This window comes from Dictyostelium discoideum (assembly GCF_000004695.1).
Source record: "Dictyostelium discoideum AX4 chromosome 4 chromosome, whole genome shotgun sequence".
Taxonomy (NCBI): Eukaryota; Evosea; class Eumycetozoa; order Dictyosteliales; family Dictyosteliaceae; genus Dictyostelium; species Dictyostelium discoideum.
In genome coordinates, this window is record NC_007090.3 from 5,328,007 (window position 1) to 5,346,954 (window position 18,948).

The window sequence follows — 18,948 nt, forward strand, 5'->3', positions numbered from 1 at the left end:
AAAATTAATTTTTTTTGGATGGATTTAAAAAAAAATTTTAAATTTAAAAATATTTTTTTTTTATTCTTAATAATGGAGTATTATTATTAATATTAATAATTCCATCAGTACCATTTTCATAAGAAATTTTAAAAATTCCATTTGTATAGTAATAGAAACCTTCGTCGAATTTTAAAAAAAATACAAGACCAGTTAATATATTTGAAAATTCTACGAAATAATTTGCAGAATATTTCAATTGACCAACTGAAATTGGATTTAAATTAAAAGAGAAAACATTTACAAAATCATTTAAAGAATTTGTTTTTTCTTGATATATTAAAACACCATTTTCAGTTTCACTTTCAATGATTCTATATATTTTTGTATTATTTGTTAATTTTGGAGATTGACCAATTTCATTGCCAATTTCAATTGGAAAATAACAAGATAGAAAAGTGAAACAAGCATCAACCAAGTATTTTTTATTCTTAAATTCCATTACATTGCAATAATGAAGTCCGATATTTGGGTATACCAAATTCTCTCCACCGTCAATTGCTTTAATTAATTGAACTTTTATTCCAAATTCTTGTAATAACATACCAAATAATATATTATGGTTTAAACAAATATTGCCAACCTCTTTCTCTATCATTGTTTCAACAATATAATCCATATCGATTGTTGGTCCATCTTTTAAAACGTCAATATTATTATATGGAAAATGTTCTGCAAATTTCACCATTAACAATTCAAAATCATCCAAACAATTTAATTGAAAATCAATTTCTAAATTTAATTTTGGTAATATAATTTCTTTAAAATTATATTTTTTATTTGCTAATTTTAATTCTTCATAACTGAAATGTAAAAAATAGTCTTTGTCATTAATTTCCATTTTTTTTATTTATTTTTTTTTTTTTTTTTTTTTTTTTTTTTTTTTTCAAAGTATTGTTTATTTTAAATGAAATTATAATTAAATATAAAAATTAGAGGAATTAAATATATTTTAAGGGTATAATTTAATTTTTTAAAAATTAATTTATAAAAATTAATAATTTTTATAATAATACCCAAAATTATCTGTTGATAAATTTTTTTTTTTTTTTTTTTTTTTTTTTTTTTTTTTAATTAACGAAAATCCCAAATTATTTATAAAAATGGTGTGTCATTGTTCGTGGATTCAGGACCCAAAAAATAAAATAATAAAAAAACAATTCAAGTTCCCATTGAGGAACTTGTTCTTAAATGGGTAATTTTTGAGAAAACTTTATTATTTTTATCAGATAATAGATATAATTTATCTTTTAATTACTTTAATACCATTAAATTATTAATAATTTAAAAAAATAATATTATTTATTATTTCCTACACAATTTTAAAAATTAAAAAAACAATTATAAAAAAAAAATTTTAAAAATAAAGAAGTGAGATTAATATTTTTCCACAACTTGGAATTCTAAAACCAATACAAATGTGCATTATCTCACTTCTTTATTTTTAAAATTTTTTTTTTATATTTGCCATACCTTAATAATCTATTATTTTTTTTCATTTTCACAATTTTAATTAATTAAGCTATTTAATTTATCATTCATTTTTAAATTTTAATTTTAATTAAACAAAATTTTTTTTTTTATTTTTAAAAATTTATTTTTGTTATTAGTATTTGTTTATAAATGATCTTTTTTTTTTAAAAAAATTAATTTAAATCTTTGAATCTGTGTCTATTAATTTATTTTTATTTTTTTTTTTTTTTATAAAAAAAAAAAAATTTGATGTGCAAATCGGGTTAAAAAAAAAAAAAAAAAAAACAAATGGATTTGTTCTATCTAAATAGGGTTAATAGAAAAAAAATTTAGGTTTTCAAAAAAAAAAAGTTCTGTATTTGTTATTGTGGTAACTTTTTTTTTATAATTTTTCATTTTTTTTTTTTTTTCCATTCATTTACATTTTTAACACCACACCAAAAGTTTAAATATATACAAAGGTTTTTTTGAAATGTGGTGTATTGTTGTGAGATTCAATGGTTAAGTGGATATTAAATTTTAATTTTAAAAAATTTTTAATAACCTAATAGTAATCAATAACTCAAATTTTAGAAAAAAAAAAGAAAAGTAGTATCAATAAAGTGGAAGAAAAAAAAAAAAAATTTTAAACCACCAATTTATAATTTCATATAAAAAATTATTAATGCTTAGTAAAAGAATACAAAATTTTTTTGCTTCCCATTGAAACTTTCACTAGATAATCCAGTGATTTTTTTAACATGTAATCTAACACTTTAAAAGAGTAAAAATTATGTAAGCAATACTATAAACACGTGATACAATTTATTTATTTATTATTAATAATAAGAAACAAACCACACCAAAATTTTTATTAATATAAGAAAAAACCACACCAAAATTTTTAAAGATAATATTAAAATATAATTTACTAATTTATATTAATATATTATTATTTTTTAAAAAAAAAAAAAAATAAAAATTGATTTAAAAACAAATTTTATATATTTTTGATTTTATATATTTATCAAACCAATAAAACAATTTTTAATAATGGATAATAGTTATTTAAATAATCCCCAATTTGATATTAATAATGGTAATAAAGAAGTTACAGATGATGATAATAATAAAAATAATCAAGATAATTTAGTAGCAATTGTTGGTGTTGGTTTTAGATTACCAAGTGGTGAAAATGAAAGAAATAATACACCTCAAGCATTATGGAATAATTTAATAAATGGTTTCGATGGTGTAGTGAAAACATCGGAAAGATTCAATGATAACTTTTTCAAAAATCATGAAATAGCAAATAACTATTCAGGACTATTACCATTGGATGAAGTTAAATCATTTGATCCACTCTTTTTTGGTATTACTCCTAATGAAGCACAAACTATAGATCCTCATCAAAGATTATTATTAAAATGTACATGGGAAGCATTAGAAGATTCATTAATTGATCCAATATCAATCAAAGGTACTGATACTTCTGTTTTCATTGGCTCTTCAACAAATGATTATCTTACATTAAATAGAAATGAAGTAAAATCAAATGTGTTTGGTAGTATGGCTCATTCAATTGCAAATAGAGTATCCTATTGTTATGATCTTCATGGTAATTCAATAACTCTAGATACTGCATGTTCATCATCTTTAAATGCAATCGCATTAGGATATGATTCAATCAAAAATAAAAAATCAAAAATGTCAATTGTTGGTGGTGTTAATATATTACTTGGTATGTATTATTTTTAAAATTTTTTATTATATTTTATTTTTTACAAAATTATTAATTAAAATTATATTATTATTTTTTTTTAAAAGACCCATATCCATATAAGGCATTCTCAATTTTGAATATGTTAAGTAAATCAAATGGTAGATGTAAATCATTTGATGCATCAGCTGATGGATTTGTTAGAGGTGAATGTATTGGTGTTGTTATTTTAAAGAATTTAAAAGATGCAATTAAAGATGGTAATAGAATTTATTGTACAATAAATGGTGCAAGTGCAAATGTTGATGGTATTGGTTATTCTGATAAATCAAATTTCTATTCACCATCATCAATTTCACAATCTGAAAATTTAAAAAATGCAATTCAATCAACCAATGGAACTGTTAAACCATCTGATATAGATTATGTTGAAGCACATGGCACTGGTACACCAAATGGTGATCCTGTAGAAACCGAAGGTATATCAAAAGTTTTTAAAGATACTCGTTCAACTGATACTCCATTATTAATTGGATCATTTAAATCAAATATTGGTCATTGTGAAGCTGCTTCTGGTATTGCTTCATTAATCAAATGTTGTTTAATGTATAAAAATAAATGTTTTGCACCAAATATTCATTTTAAAACACCAAATCCAGCAATTAAATTTAAAGAATGGAATTTAAAAGTTGTAACTGAACCAATTCCATTTAATGAAAATAAAAATACTTCAATGATTATTAATAACTTTGGTGTTACTGGTTCAAATTGTTGTTTAGTATTATCTCAATTTAATAATACAAATAAACAAAAACAACAAATGAAAACAAAAATAAATAATTATTTAATTCCATTTTCAGCAAATTCAGTTGAATCATTAAAAAAATATCAATCATTAATTATAAATAGTAAAGAAAATGAATTAAAATATAGTTTTGAAGAATTTGTTAAAAACCAAGTATTTATTAAACCAACATCACTTTATCAAAGATCTGTAATTGTTGCAAAAGATTGGAATGATTTTAATAATGTTGAAAATCAAGTTAAATATCAAACTTCAAGTAGTACTTCTTCAAATATTACAATTACAAATAAAAATAATAATCCAATAACTGTATTTGTATTTTGTGGTCAAGGATCACAATATAATACAATGGCATTAGAATTATATAAAAATGAAAAAGTATTTAGAAATTCGATGGATATGCTAGATAATAAAATGAAAAATTATTTTGGATATTCAATTTTAGAGAAATTAAGAGCAATTCAAGATAGTGATAAACGTTCAGTTCATGAACAAACAATGGCACAACCATCAACTGTAATTATTCAAGTATCATTATATGAACTTTATAAACATTGGGGTATAAAAGCATCATTTATGTTGGGTCATAGTCTTGGTGAAGTAACAACTGCTTATTGTTCAGGTATGATTGATATTGACCAATTATGTTATTTAATTTATCATAGATCAACATTACAAATAAGAACAAATGGGTTAGGTAAAATGTTATCAATTAACATTAGTTCAGATGAATATAAAACTAACTATATGTCACGTTATCCAACCATTGAAATTGCATGTTATAATTCACCATCATCAATTGTAATCGCAGGTAATGAACAAATTTTAAATGAAATTTCAAAAGAATTAAAAGAAAAAGAAATTTTCTCAGCAATGTTAGGAAGTTTATCAAGTTTTCATACAAGTAGTCAAAATATAATTAAAGATGATATTTTAAATTTAAATATCCAATCAAGTCAACCTGTTATTCCAACATTTTCAACAGTTACATCAAATTTATTTAATGAATCAACTATTTTTGATTCTGAATATTTCTTTGATAATATTTCAAAACCAGTTTCATTCACTCAAACAATTTCAAATTTATATAAACATATTGAAGATAATCAAATCGGTTCAAATATTGTATTCATTGAAATTGCACCACATCCAACATTATCATTTTATTTAAAACAAATGATTCCAAAACAATCACAATACTTTAGAAATGGTGAATCAATATCAGTTTATTCAACACTTCATAAGAAAAAGAATGATGTTGAAGAATTTCAAAAATCAATTTCACAATTATTTTGTGATGATGCTTATGATATTAATTTTAAATGTCAATTTAATAATATAAATAGCAATATTGAGGCTATTAGTAATTTTAATTTACCATTATATCAATGGGATGATCAACATTATTGGTTAAATAAATCAATTGAACATAAAAATAATTTAATTGGACCACCAATTTCAATTCTCGGTAATTCAATGCAAGATTCAAATCCATTTATTAAATCATATCAAACAATAATTGATACTGGAAAAGATGCATTCAAATATTTAAAAGGTCATAATGTATCTGATAAATGTTATTTCCCAGGTGCAGGTTATATTGATAATCTTTTAAAATTATATCCAAATCAAGATTTAACAATTAATTCAATTGAATTTAAAACACCTTTAATATTATCAGATGATAATGGTCAATTTTTACAAACAAATGTTTATCAAACTGGTAAAAGTGATTATAGAGCTCAATTTCATTTTAAAGATAATAGAACAAATGTATGGGTTCAAACATGTACTGCTAATTTTCAATTATATAATAATGGTAAAGTTGATAAATTAAATTTAGAAGAAATTAAATCAACAAAATGTAATTTATCATCAATACCATGGGATAAATTTTATCCACATATAAAAAATAGAACTGGTTTAAACTATAAAGACAAATTTCAAAATACAATTGAATGCTATCTTGGTGATAATTGTTCATTAACTGAAATATCATTAGAATTACCAGAAAACTTTCATGATCAAGAATCATTTTTTAATACACCAATTTTAGATATTTGCTTCCATGGTTCAATTGTTTTAATTAAGGATAATTGTAAACTTGTTTTGGATAAAATTGATGGTTTTAAATTATATACATCAAACATTCCAAAAAATAGATTTGATCATTTAAGTATTTTTGTATATACAACTATGAAATCAACAAAATCAAATTCATACAATTCAACATACACAGTAATGTTAGAAGATGGTACTGTTATACTTGAAGTTGAAAATTTAATATGTACATCATTAACACCAGTTAAAGATCCATTATTAATTGAAATTCCAACTGATATGTATTATACTCCATATCTTCAATCAAAAGATTCACAAATTCAATCACCATTAGAATTTAAATCAATTTATCAAAACAATCAAGATAATGATAGCTTATTAATTCCAAATGTTGTTTTAGAAACAATTAAACCATTAATTAATGAGCAAATGGAATTTAGAATTTTAGAATTTGGTGGTAATAATTTATCAAATTCAACTTTATTATTGAATTCAATCAATTCATTACTTGAAGAAAATCCACATTATGAAATTGATATTGAATATACATGGAGTGATAATAATTCATCAATTTTAAAAGATGCTAAATTAGAATTATCAAAAGTAGATAAAGGTTATTTAAGTATTCTTTATCGTTCATTAGGTTTAGATGTTGATAATTCATTATTAGAAAAACAAAAATTAAATCCATCATATTATGATTTAATTATTGTTTCAAATATTTCAAATTTAACAAAAGATATTAAATATTCATTAAATCAAATTTATCAAATTTTAACACCAAATGGTAATTTAATAATAAATGAACAACAACCAAACAATGAAAATAATGAAAATAATGAAGATTCATTGAAAAACTTATTGGTTAATTGTAATTTCAATTCTGATATAATGATGAAATCTTCAAGTGTATCTGATAGTGATATTAAATCAATTATTATTCAAGCTCAAAAACCATCATTAAAATTACAACCAAAAACAATAAACACTTTTGATCAAGTCATTTTATATTGTAATCAAGATGAACAATTCCAACAACAACAACAATTAATTAATAAATTTGAAAGTCATTATAATAATAATTGTAAAATAATAAAAGTATCAACAATTGAAGAATTTTATAAATTATCAACAACAATTACAAATAATTCAATCATTTATTTTATAAAATCAATTGAACAATTAACATTGGAAAACTTTAAATCAATAACATTTGAATATGTTCAAATTAATCAAAAATTATATGAATTTAAATCAAAATGTACTCACGTTTTAATTACATATGATTCTCAATCAAGTAATTATTTATCATCATCAATTTTAGGTGCAGCAAGATACTTTGATGAAATTCCAACTTTACAATTATTTACATTTGATTTTGATAAAGATTCATTAATTAATTTAGACATTTCGGTTATAGATCATTTGATAGATCCAAAACAAAATACATTGATTGAATTCTTTATTAAAAAAAATGGTAAAGTTTATTTTGAAAGATTTAAAAAAGGTTTAAAGAAAAATTCTTTTAAATCAGAATCATATCATCAAATTACAAATGAACAAGAAATTTTAATTTCAAAATTAGATGAAAATTTAGATTATCAATTAAAATCAAAAGATTCAATTTTAAAACCATATGATATTGAAGTAGAAATTAAAGCAACTGGTTTAAATTATAAAGATTATTTAGTATATAGTGGTTTAATAAAATTAAAAGGTGATAGTGTTGATTTTGGTCTTGATTTTTCTGGTAGAGTTAGTCGTGTTGGAATTAAATCATCAAAAGAATTTAAAGTTGGTGATGAAGTTTATGGTATTGGACAATCAACATCATCATCTCATATTATTATTGATTCAATGCATGCATGTCATAAACCATCAAAGATTACACATGTTCAAGCAGCTTCAATTCCAGCAGTTTATGCAACTTCAATTCATTCTTTATATAATATTGGTAATTTAAGAGAAGGAGAATCAATTTTAATTCATTCAGGATCTGGTGGTGTTGGATTATCAGCATTGGAAATATTAAAATCAAATAATCATTCATCTCCAATATTTGTTACAGTTGGATCAGAAGAAAAGAAACAATATCTAATTAATACCTATGGTAATTTAATCACTGGAATTTATTCAACAAGAGATACAAATTATCAAAAACAAATTAAAAACAAATTAATTGAATTAGGTTATGAAACTCATGGTGTTGATTTAATTATTAATACTTTATCAAGTGAATTTATGGATAGCAATTTCAAATGTTTAAATCCAGAAGGTAGAATTGTAGATTTAACAATTACTCATTTAAATCCAAATGAATTTATTGATAATAATAAATTTAAATATAATTTTGGTTATCATAATATTGAATTATATTATTGTGAAAAGCCAACAATTAAGAAACTATTACAGTCAATTTCAAAATCAATTGAAAATAATACATTAAATTATTTAATTCCAATTACAGAATTTTCAAATTCAAATATTAAAAAAGCAATTGAATACATTAATGAACGTAAACATGTTGGAAAAATTGTAATTTCTCATGATACAGATATTACTAATAAATTAATTGAAAATCAACCTAAAATTGATTACTCTTTATTGAAATCAAATTATAAAATTAAAAATCTTGGTAAAAATGTATTGGTTACAGGTCAAACTGGTCTAATTTTAGATATTATAAATTGGATTATGAAATATAATTCAACTGTTGAAAATATAATTATTCTTTCAAAATCATCAATGAAATGGGAAATGGAATTTTTAATTAACAACAATAAGACAAAAATTAAATTCTATTATAAAAGATGTGATATTGGTGGTGATTCAGATTCAATTAATAAAACATTTGATAAATTGTTTACAGAAAATCCAACAATTACAAACATTGATTCAATATTCCATTTTGCAGTTGTACAAATTACAAGAAAAGTAAAAGATATTGATATGAAATCATTAAATATTTCACATGATGCAAAAACAATTGGTGCAATTAATTTACATAATCAATCAATTAAAAGAGATTGGAAATTAAGTAATTTCATATTAGCATCTTCAATTCTTTCAAAAGTTGGTTCATTAGATCAATGTGGATATGTTTCAGCATGTTGTGTACTTGACTCATTTTCAAAATATCGTTTATCTATTGGATTACCTGCATTATCAATTAATATTGGTGCTATGGGTGGAAGTGGAATGGTTGCAAGAAGTGAACTTGTTGAAACTGTACTTAATGGTCAAGGTTATAATTTAACCTCAACAAACCAACTATTAGGTACAATTGATTTATTAATTCAAAATCCTGGTCAAGAATCAAATAATTTAATGGTTGGTAATTTTAATTTCCCAGTTTTTAATAATTTCAAACAAAAGATTCATCAAAAATTTGATTTTATTTTTAATGCTCTTGATTCAAACTCTGAAAATGGTGATGGTAGTAATATCAAAAATTCAACAAATATTAAAGATAAATTTTTAAACAAAGTATCAGAATTTCTTTCAATTGATTCATCTAAAATTAATAATGATATTAAATTAATGAATTATGGTGCTGATTCATTAATTACTGTTCAATTAAAGAATTGGGTTGATAAAGAATGGTCTCCAAATTTAATTACAATTCATCAAATTCAATCAAATTCAATTGGTATGGTTTGTCAAATTATAAATGATAATTTTGAAAAAAAAAAATAAATTAAATAATCAAAATATCTACCTTGTTTTTCAATCCCCTCTCTCTAATTTATCTTTCTTAAATTATTAAATAAAAAAAATAAAATAAAATAAGTTTAAAAAATGTTATTAAAACAAACATCAATTATTGATTTATTTTTTGTTTTTTTAATGTTTAAAAAAAAAAAAAAAAAAAAAAAAAAAGAGAACTCACTGAGAAAATTATCAAACGTTATCAAATAAATAAGTTGATTTGATAATAACGTTTCTTTAAAGAAAAAATAATAAAAAAAAAAAAATCAATTATTATCAAATTATTAAGTTAATAAAAAGAAACGTTAGGTAACAAAATCATTCCCAAAGATATTTCAGATTTTTTTAATTCAACGAATTACAAATTTTTATTTTTTTAAATTTTTTTTTTCAATAAAAAAAAGAAAAATCATCAAACAAAAAAACAAGATATTTTCCATGGTTTTTTTTTATTTTTTTTTTTTTTGCTTTTATATAAATAACGTTTATTTTTTTTTATTTTTTTTTATTATTTTTTTATTTAAACTAAATAGTATAATAAAAAAAATGGAACAAGAAAATAATAATAACAAAGACATAAAAACAATTGATAGTATCAATATCAATAATGATAATAATAATAATAATAATAATAATAATAATAATAATAATAATAATAATAATAATAATAATAATAATAATTTTGGTAGAAGGAACAGAAATAATAGACCAAATGGTCAAAACCGTAGAGACTATGACGATAGAAGAAAGATTATATCTGAAAAACCAGAAAATCAACCAAGAAGTAATAATTATCATGGTAAAGGTAGAAGATACAATGATAGAAATAATTTAAATGTAGCTTCGTTGAATCAAAATGAATCCGTGGCAACTTCCAATACAACAACAACAACACCAACAACAACAACACCAACAACAACACCAACAAACATAAATTCGAGTATAGAGAAAATTGAAAAAACTACATTATCAATAAAAGGATGGGGAGATAGATTACCAAAAATTGGAAAAACAATAACTTTTTTAAATTTTGAAAATTTAAGTATTCCAATTCCACAAGGTTATATACCAAATACAGTTACAAAAATTAAATTTGGTAGAATGTATAATTGTGAATTATCGGTTGGTTCAATTCCAAATAGTGTTACCGATATACATTGGGGCAAAGGTGCAATTCCATTAGGAGGTGTGATACCAAATTCAGTTATAAATCTATCATTTAGTGATCAATTCTATCAAGATATAATACCAGGTAGTATTCCAAACTCTGTTAAATCAATTACCTTTGAAAATAGAATTGGTATTACTAAATTTGAAAGAGCCTATCATGGAAACCAAGTTAATAATGAAATCTCACCAAATGTTACACCAGTTTTACAAATTGGATCAATTCCATCATCAGTAACAAGTATTGAATTTGGTAGTTATAATTTTATTCCAAGTCCAGGTTTACTTCCAGATAGTATTAAATTATTGAAATTTGGTAAAGATTATACCCAAAAACTTTCAATTGGATCAATACCAAACTCTGTAACAGATTTAGAACTTTCAAATAACAAATTCACATCAGAAATGATACCACCATCAGTAATAAATCTTTCATTTTATGAATGTTTTGGTGATTATGTTAATGTTGGCTCAATTCCAAATACAGTTAAATCAATTTCATTTGGTGCAAATTATAATAAACCAATCATTCAAGGAATGATTCCACAATCAGTTGAAACAATAATATTTGGTAGAAATTTCAATAATACAATTTCACAAGATTCATTACCAAAAAATCTTAAAACATTAATATTTGGTAATAGTCATAATCAAGTTTTTCAACCCAATGTATTACCACCATCATTAACAACTTTAGAATTTGGTGAAAGTCAAAGATTTAAAATTGATGAAAAATCATTACCATCATTAAAAAACTTTAAATATAATAATAAAATATATGCTCAAGAAATTCCAAATCCGCCACCACTCCCAGAAGGTTCAGGTTATTTTTATTTGCAATTTAAACATTATAATGATAGAGGTTATAAAGATTAAAATAAAAAAAATAAAAAGTATATGGATTTATTAAAAAAAAAAAAAAAAAAAAAAAAAAAAATTTTTATTTTTATTATTAATTTGTTAAATAAATTGGATTTAAAATTTTTGAATCTGATAAAGATAAATTTAATTTAATTACTTGACAATTATTTAATGGTAAATCATGAGGTTGAGTAAAATAATAAAAGAAATCTGCATGACCAACTATAGCAATACTTGATTCAGGTCTAGTTAATAAGAATTGTTTAAATTGTTCAACACGTTTTAAAAGTGATGATTCAGATTCTCTAAATGGAATTTTCTTAAAGTATTGATCTGTATCAATTGAAAAATTTGTTTTTAATTCAATTAATTCTTCCATTTCTGGTATCCACCATCTTTGATCGTTAATTAATGAAAAATCAAATTCTGGATATTCATTCTCAATAATTGATTTAACTCTACCATTATCATCACTTGTTGTTAATAATTCTCTATGAATTGATGATACTAAACATTTGATTGATTTATCTTTAATTAATTGTAATAATGCAATTTTAGTTGTATCTAATGCTCTTGTTAATGGTGATGTAATCACTAATTCAATATTATTTAATAAACTATTAACATTTTCTGATAATTGATTTGCTTGTTCCTTTCCAAGTTCTGTTAATCTTGCATCAAATAAATATGGATCTTCAAATTCATTATAATTTTTATTAAATGTTGATTCACCATGTCTAATAATATATATTTCTTTCATTTTTTTATTATTTTTTTTTTTATTTAATTAATATCATAATTAAATTTTTTTTTTTTTTTTTTTTTTTTTTTCAAAAAAAAAATATTATTTGTTTTTTCTCTATTTCCCTTTTTTTTTTTTTCTCTTTTTTTTTATTTTTTCTCTATTTCTCTCTTTTTTTTTACTCTTTTTTTTAAATTTTTTTTTTTTTTTTTTCAATTATTCAAGTTCTTAAAATAAAAATAAAAAAAAAATAAAAAATAAAAAAAAAAAAATTGAAAATACGAAAATTAAAAATAAACACCGTCTTTTTTCAAGTTTTTATAAAAATCAAGATATTTTTTTTTTTTTTTATAAAAAACATTAATTATTAATAAAAACATTCAAATAAGAAAAAAAATAAAATAATAATAATAATCAAAAATATAATGATCATTTATTTTATATTTTATCTTTTTGTGTATTTTGAGTGCTCTATTTTTGTATACTAAATTAATATTAAAAAAAATAAAAAAATAAAAAATAAAAAATAAAAAATAATAGAGTGATTACATTGATTTTTTTTATAATTTATATCATTTTGTGTATTTTTGAGTACTCTATTTATCTATACTGAATTTATATTAAAAATAATTAAAAATAAATCATTTATTTATAAAAAAAAAAAAAAAAAAAAAAAATAATGAAAAGTAAAATGAAAAAAACAAAGGGGTTTGTGTTGTGAAAATATATTTTTTTTTTTATTTTTTTATTTTTTTATTTTTTTATTTTTTTTTTTTTTTTTTTATTATCCAAGAGGCTTTCAATATTTTTTTTTTTTTCATTTTTTTTTTTTTTCAAAACCAACAACAAAAAAAGATAGGATGTAATAATGGGAAAAAATATTATAATTTTATTTATATTATTATATATATTTTCAATTATTAGACATAGCCACCAACAATATACAAATAATGAAATCGATTTATATGTAAATAAAAATGGAAATGATACAAGTGGAGATGGTACAATAAATTCACCATTTTTCAGTATATGTAAAATAATAAATGTAATAAATCAAACAATATCCTCTTCTTCTTTTTCTTCTTTTTCTTCTTCTTCTTCTTCTTCATCATCATCATCATCATACCAATCGATAATTGTTAATATTGGTATTGGTAATTATTCATGCTTGGGATGCCCAATTTATCAATTAAATAATTTTAATGAAATTATATTTCAACAATATTATTTTAATAATAAAAATAATAATAATAATAATAATAATAATAATAATAATAATAATAATAATAATAATAATAAAGAAGTTATAATTTTAGATTTAAATTTAATAGTATTAAATTCAAAAATTATAATTAACGGTATTCAATTTTTATATGAAAATAATAAAGAAGAAAAGATTAATTTTTTAATTAAAGATGAATCAGAATTTATAATGAATAATTCAAATATTTTTATAAAATCACATTATTTATCGTTTTATTTTCAAAATAATTCAAAATTAATTATTTTTAATGAATCAAAATTTCAACAAAGTGAATCTCTTCAAAGTGATTTATATTTTGAAAGTTCAATAATAATAGTTAATAATTCAATATTAGATAATCATTTATTTTTATTTAGTAATGATCAATATATTAAAACAATTCAATTTTTAATTAGTGATTCAACATTTTATAATTCACATATTTATATAACTGGTAATTCAAAAGTTAATTTTTTAAATTCAAATTTTAGTGGTACAATTGATTTATCATTATTTGGTTATAATTCAATTAATAATTATAATAATAATAATAATAAAGATTCAAATAATAATAATGAATTTAATATAATTAATTGTAATTTAAAATTTAAAAGAATTATTGGAAATATTGATGGTAAAAATATATTTCAAATTGGAGGTGGTATAATTTTTAAAATTATAAATTCATTTTTAGAAATTGAAAAAGAAGAACAATTTATTGATCAAGCGATAATTGGAAATGAAAATTCAATGATTATATTAGATAATGTTGGATTTAGTGGATTCAATGTTTATGGATCATTTTTAATATTAAATCAAAGTAAATTAATAATGAATCAAATATCAGGTATTGATATTAAAGCCAAATCATTCATTAGAGTTTATTCAAATAGTGTTTTAGAATTAAATTCAATACATTTATTAAATTTTCAAGATTTTGAATTTATAGGTGAAGGAATTGAAAAGAATTTTGCATTAATTGATATTAGATCATCATGTAATCTAACCATTTCAAATGTTAATTTTCATTTTAATGGTTTTCCAATTTTAATGAATAATGGTGGTGGTGAATTTAATAATAATAATAATAATAATAATAATAATAATAATAATAATAATAATAATAATGATCAAAGTATAATTAATGTTTTAAATTCAACATTTTCAAATATTCAAGGATTTAAATTTCATAATTCATTAGTTTGGTTTAGTGATGTTTCAATTGAATCAATTAATAATGTTGAAAATTTAATTAAATTATTACAGGGTACAAATTTTCAATGTAAAAATTGTTTATTTAAAAATCCAATACAAAGTAGTAATATTTATTTATTTTCAGTATCATCAGAATCAATAGTAAAGTTAACAAATTCAATAATTAGAAATTCATCATTAATTGCATTAATTGATGAGAAATCAAATGTAACATTTGAAAATTGTACATTTTTAAATCTTTATTCAGCAAAAGGTGAAATTTTTAAATGTTTATCAAGTTCATCATTAACATTTGAAAATTGTAATTTTAATCAAGTTTATTGTATAACAAATGGATTTATATTAATTTCAAATTATTCAATAATTAATATTTATTCATCACAGCAACAACAAGGAGTGTTTAATAATGAATTTAAAAATTTTGGTATTGGTATGGAACCATTTGCAAAACTAATAAATAATAGTATTGGTACTATTAATGGTATTAATATGAGTACTACAGTATTTCAATCACAATTGTTTTTAATTGATGGTGAATCACAAATTGAGATTAATAATTCAAAATTTAAAGGATTATTTAATTTTGGTGAAATGTTTACAGTGAATGGTAGATCAACTTTAAAATTTAAAGGTTGTTCATTTATTAGTAATAGATTTTCAATATTTATTTATTCCACTCAATCAAATGTATTTATTAATGGTATTGAATATTTGGATAATTTGGGTACATTAATTTCAAGTGATAGAGATTATATTGAATTGAATTCAATTTTAATTGATAGTGAAAATAAATCAATTTATTTTAATTATTTATTTTATTTTTTTAAATCAAATATTGGAATTAGTAATGTAACCATTTCAAATAATTATTTTATGGGTAGTATTTTAGAATCCTATGATAGTACTATCAATTTTTTTGATTTTAATTTCATTTCAAATGAAAATTTATTAAATTTAAATGAAAAGAATAATGTTAGAGTTTCATCGACAATGTTATTTAAATCATCATTTATTACATTTAGAAATTGTGAAATTTCATTCAATATTCAAAATAGTGGTGATTTTTTAACAGTGATCGATAGTGGTGTCACTAAATTTATATCAACAAATATAACAAATAATCGAATTGAAATCAATGGTGGTTATTTAGTTAGAGTTAGTGATGGACCGATGGTTAGTTTTATTAATAGTTTAATTAGTTCAACCAATTCAATAACGGGTTTAATTGGTTTATTTATCAATTCAATGGTATCATTTGATAGTAGTATTTTTATAAATAATTCAAATTCTTATCTTGGTGGTGTAACATATTTCGATAGAAGTTCAAGATATTATGAATTAACAAGATGTTCATTTCAATTGAATTCAGCTTCAGTTGGTGGTGTATTTTATACTGAAAATTTTATTTTTAATTTTTATCAAATTTTAAAAAATAATAAATTTTATCCATATAATAATTTCACTTTAAATAAAGCAATCTATGGTGATTTTGTTGCATCATCACCAACTCTAATTAAAATTGAATTACCAGATTTAAATTCAAGTTTAACAAAACCAACAATTAAAATTCAAGATGATTATTTAAATTTAGTTTCTGATAAAATTTATTTTGCAAATATTATAATTACAACTGTTTATTTTAATAATTCAAATTCAAATGAAGAAGCACAACAACAACAACAACAACAAAATAAAACAAAATATGAACAAATTTTAATTAAAGGTGGTTTAGGTACATTTAATTATAATTTTAATGCACCAATAAGTGTTAAATATTTTGTAATTAATGTAACGATTATAGATGATGTAAATGAATTTCTTTCAATTGAAATTATAAAAAATAAAACTATTTGTAAAGATTATCAATTATATAATAGTGAAAATGGTGAATGTACAACATGTCAAGTTGGATTTTATAATTATCAAGGTTCATGTATAGCTTGTAATGAAAATTTAATTTGTATGGAAGGTGATATTCATTCAATTGATGGTTATTATTTAATTAATAAAATTAATTTTAATGATAATCAAACAAATGAAATTCATTATCAAGATAGTAGTGATGATGATAGTAGTGGTGATAATGGTATTGGAAAATTAAAAGTTTATGAATGTCCAATTGGAATTTGTTTTGAAAATAATAAATGTCCAAATGATTTATATTATGGTATACTATGTTCAAGATGTATTAATGATACAGCGATTTGGGATAGAGATATTGATAGTTCATCAAATGGAAAGAATTTAATTAGATGTTGTAAAGAATTTAAACCAATTTTATTAATACCTTTTATAATATTTTTAATTTTATTTGGACTTTTCATTTCATTATTTAAATATAATTTAACAACATTAATAATACCAATGATTTTAATGATTCAAATTAATTCAATAATTTTCATTTCATATCCTGCTATTTACATATTACCATTATCAAGATTCTCATTCGACTTTTTTAATGATATTTGTAGTTTTAGAATGGAATATATTTGGAAATCATTTTTATCAATGATATCAATGGTATTTGTATTTTTAATTGGTTGTTCAAATTTATCATTTATAACATTAACTACAATACCATTTTTAAAATCATTTTCACAAAAAAGTAATATCATTAAAAATAATATCGAATTTCATTATAAATATTATTATGATAATTTTAATTTTAAAAGAAATTTAAAATCAAAATTTAATATAATCATTTTATTATTTCAACCATTTTTATTCAATTTAATTTCAATGATAATTTCAAAAGAAATTAATTCAATTAATTATTTATTAATTGATATTTCAATTTTATTTAAAAAATCATCATCACATTACTTTTTTTTTTGTTTTTATTTAATTTTATTAATTTTAATATTTTTAATTTTAATAATTTTAATTTTAAATTGTTTTTTTTATAAAATAATTTATAATAATAATAATAATAATAATAATAATAATAATAATAATAATAATAATAATTATAAGAAAAAATTTTATTTTATTTTTAAAATTATTTCAATTGGTTCAACTTATTTATTATTTAATAATAATAAAAGATCAATTGAATATAAAGATCAATTTAAATGGTGGGATTTTATTATAATTTTAAAATCAATAATAATTATAATAATTTCAATTTCAATGTTATATAATTATAAATATTATCTTTTAGTATTATCAACTATTCAATTCATTTTCTCTTATTTACAATTTGTAATTTATCCACAAAAGAAATCTTTTAATTATAAATTAAATAATTTATTAAATTTATTACAATTAATAATTTTAGTAACTGTAGATTCAAATATTATTATTAAAAATTTATCACTTTATAATATTGGTTTATTTATCACAATCTTTACTTCATTTTCTTTAATTTTTTCTATAATTTATTATAATTATTTTTTAAAAATTAATAAAAATAATAAAAATAAAAAAAATTAATATTAAATAATTATTATTATTATTATTCATATAAAAAGTTTTTTTTTTTATTTTTTTTTTTTTTTTTTCGTAGTTGTATTCTTTTTTTAATATAATAAATTTATTTTGATCAGAAAAAATTTATTAAATTAAAAAAAATTTTTTTTTTTTTTTTTTTAAAAAAAATAATACAATTTCGGAAAAAAAAAATGATTGGTTTGTGATGTGTGGAAATGAAAACCCAAATAATCAAGTGACGTGTTCAAAAAAAATTAAATGTTACTTCAAAAAAAAAAAAAAAAAAAAAAAAAATTAAAAATTAAAAAAAAAAAAAAAAAAAAAATATCTTGTTGACCTTTTTTTCATTTTTTTTTTTTTTTTTTCGTAACGTCTTTTCACAAAAAAAAAAAATAAAAAAAATAAAAAAAAAAAAAATAATAATAAACGTTGACAACAATAACAACAATACATGAAAGGAATAATACTGATTTAAAATTTCCAAAAATAAATTATATAATAAATTA

General features: G+C 20.0%; 5 protein-coding genes across 5 annotated transcripts; 3 read left to right on the plus strand and 2 right to left on the minus strand.

Annotated features, from left to right (window-relative positions):
- Positions 1-43: 43 nt before the first annotated feature.
- Positions 44-880, minus strand: DDB_G0287121 (hypothetical protein; the record flags this gene model as incomplete). The annotated part of the gene is made up of 1 exon (XM_632334.1): positions 44-880. The coding sequence occupies one exon, from the start codon at positions 878-880 to the stop codon at positions 44-46; it is 837 nt and encodes a 278-aa protein (XP_637426.1).
- Positions 881-2,544: 1,664 nt separating this feature from the next.
- On the plus strand, positions 2,545-9,773 carry pks25 (beta-ketoacyl synthase family protein; the record flags this gene model as incomplete). The annotated part of the gene is made up of 2 exons (XM_632335.1): positions 2,545-3,232; positions 3,319-9,773. The coding sequence occupies 2 exons, from the start codon at positions 2,545-2,547 to the stop codon at positions 9,771-9,773; spliced, it is 7,143 nt and encodes a 2,380-aa protein (XP_637427.1).
- A 558-nt stretch (positions 9,774-10,331) lies between these two features.
- DDB_G0287097 (hypothetical protein) lies at positions 10,332-11,828 on the plus strand (the record flags this gene model as incomplete). The annotated part of the gene is made up of 1 exon (XM_632336.1): positions 10,332-11,828. The coding sequence occupies one exon, from the start codon at positions 10,332-10,334 to the stop codon at positions 11,826-11,828; it is 1,497 nt and encodes a 498-aa protein (XP_637428.1).
- A 76-nt stretch (positions 11,829-11,904) lies between these two features.
- DDB_G0287099 (phosphoglycerate/bisphosphoglycerate mutase family protein) lies at positions 11,905-12,573 on the minus strand (the record flags this gene model as incomplete). The annotated part of the gene is made up of 1 exon (XM_632337.1): positions 11,905-12,573. One exon carries the CDS (start codon positions 12,571-12,573, stop codon positions 11,905-11,907), a length of 669 nt encoding a protein of 222 aa, XP_637429.1.
- A 661-nt stretch (positions 12,574-13,234) lies between these two features.
- On the plus strand, positions 13,235-18,445 carry DDB_G0287123 (hypothetical protein; the record flags this gene model as incomplete). The annotated part of the gene is made up of 6 exons (XM_632338.1): positions 13,235-13,263; positions 13,349-13,417; positions 13,480-14,459; positions 14,493-17,846; positions 18,058-18,087; positions 18,174-18,445. 6 exons carry the CDS (start codon positions 13,235-13,237, stop codon positions 18,443-18,445), a joined length of 4,734 nt encoding a protein of 1,577 aa, XP_637430.1.
- Positions 18,446-18,948: the final 503 nt, after the last annotated feature.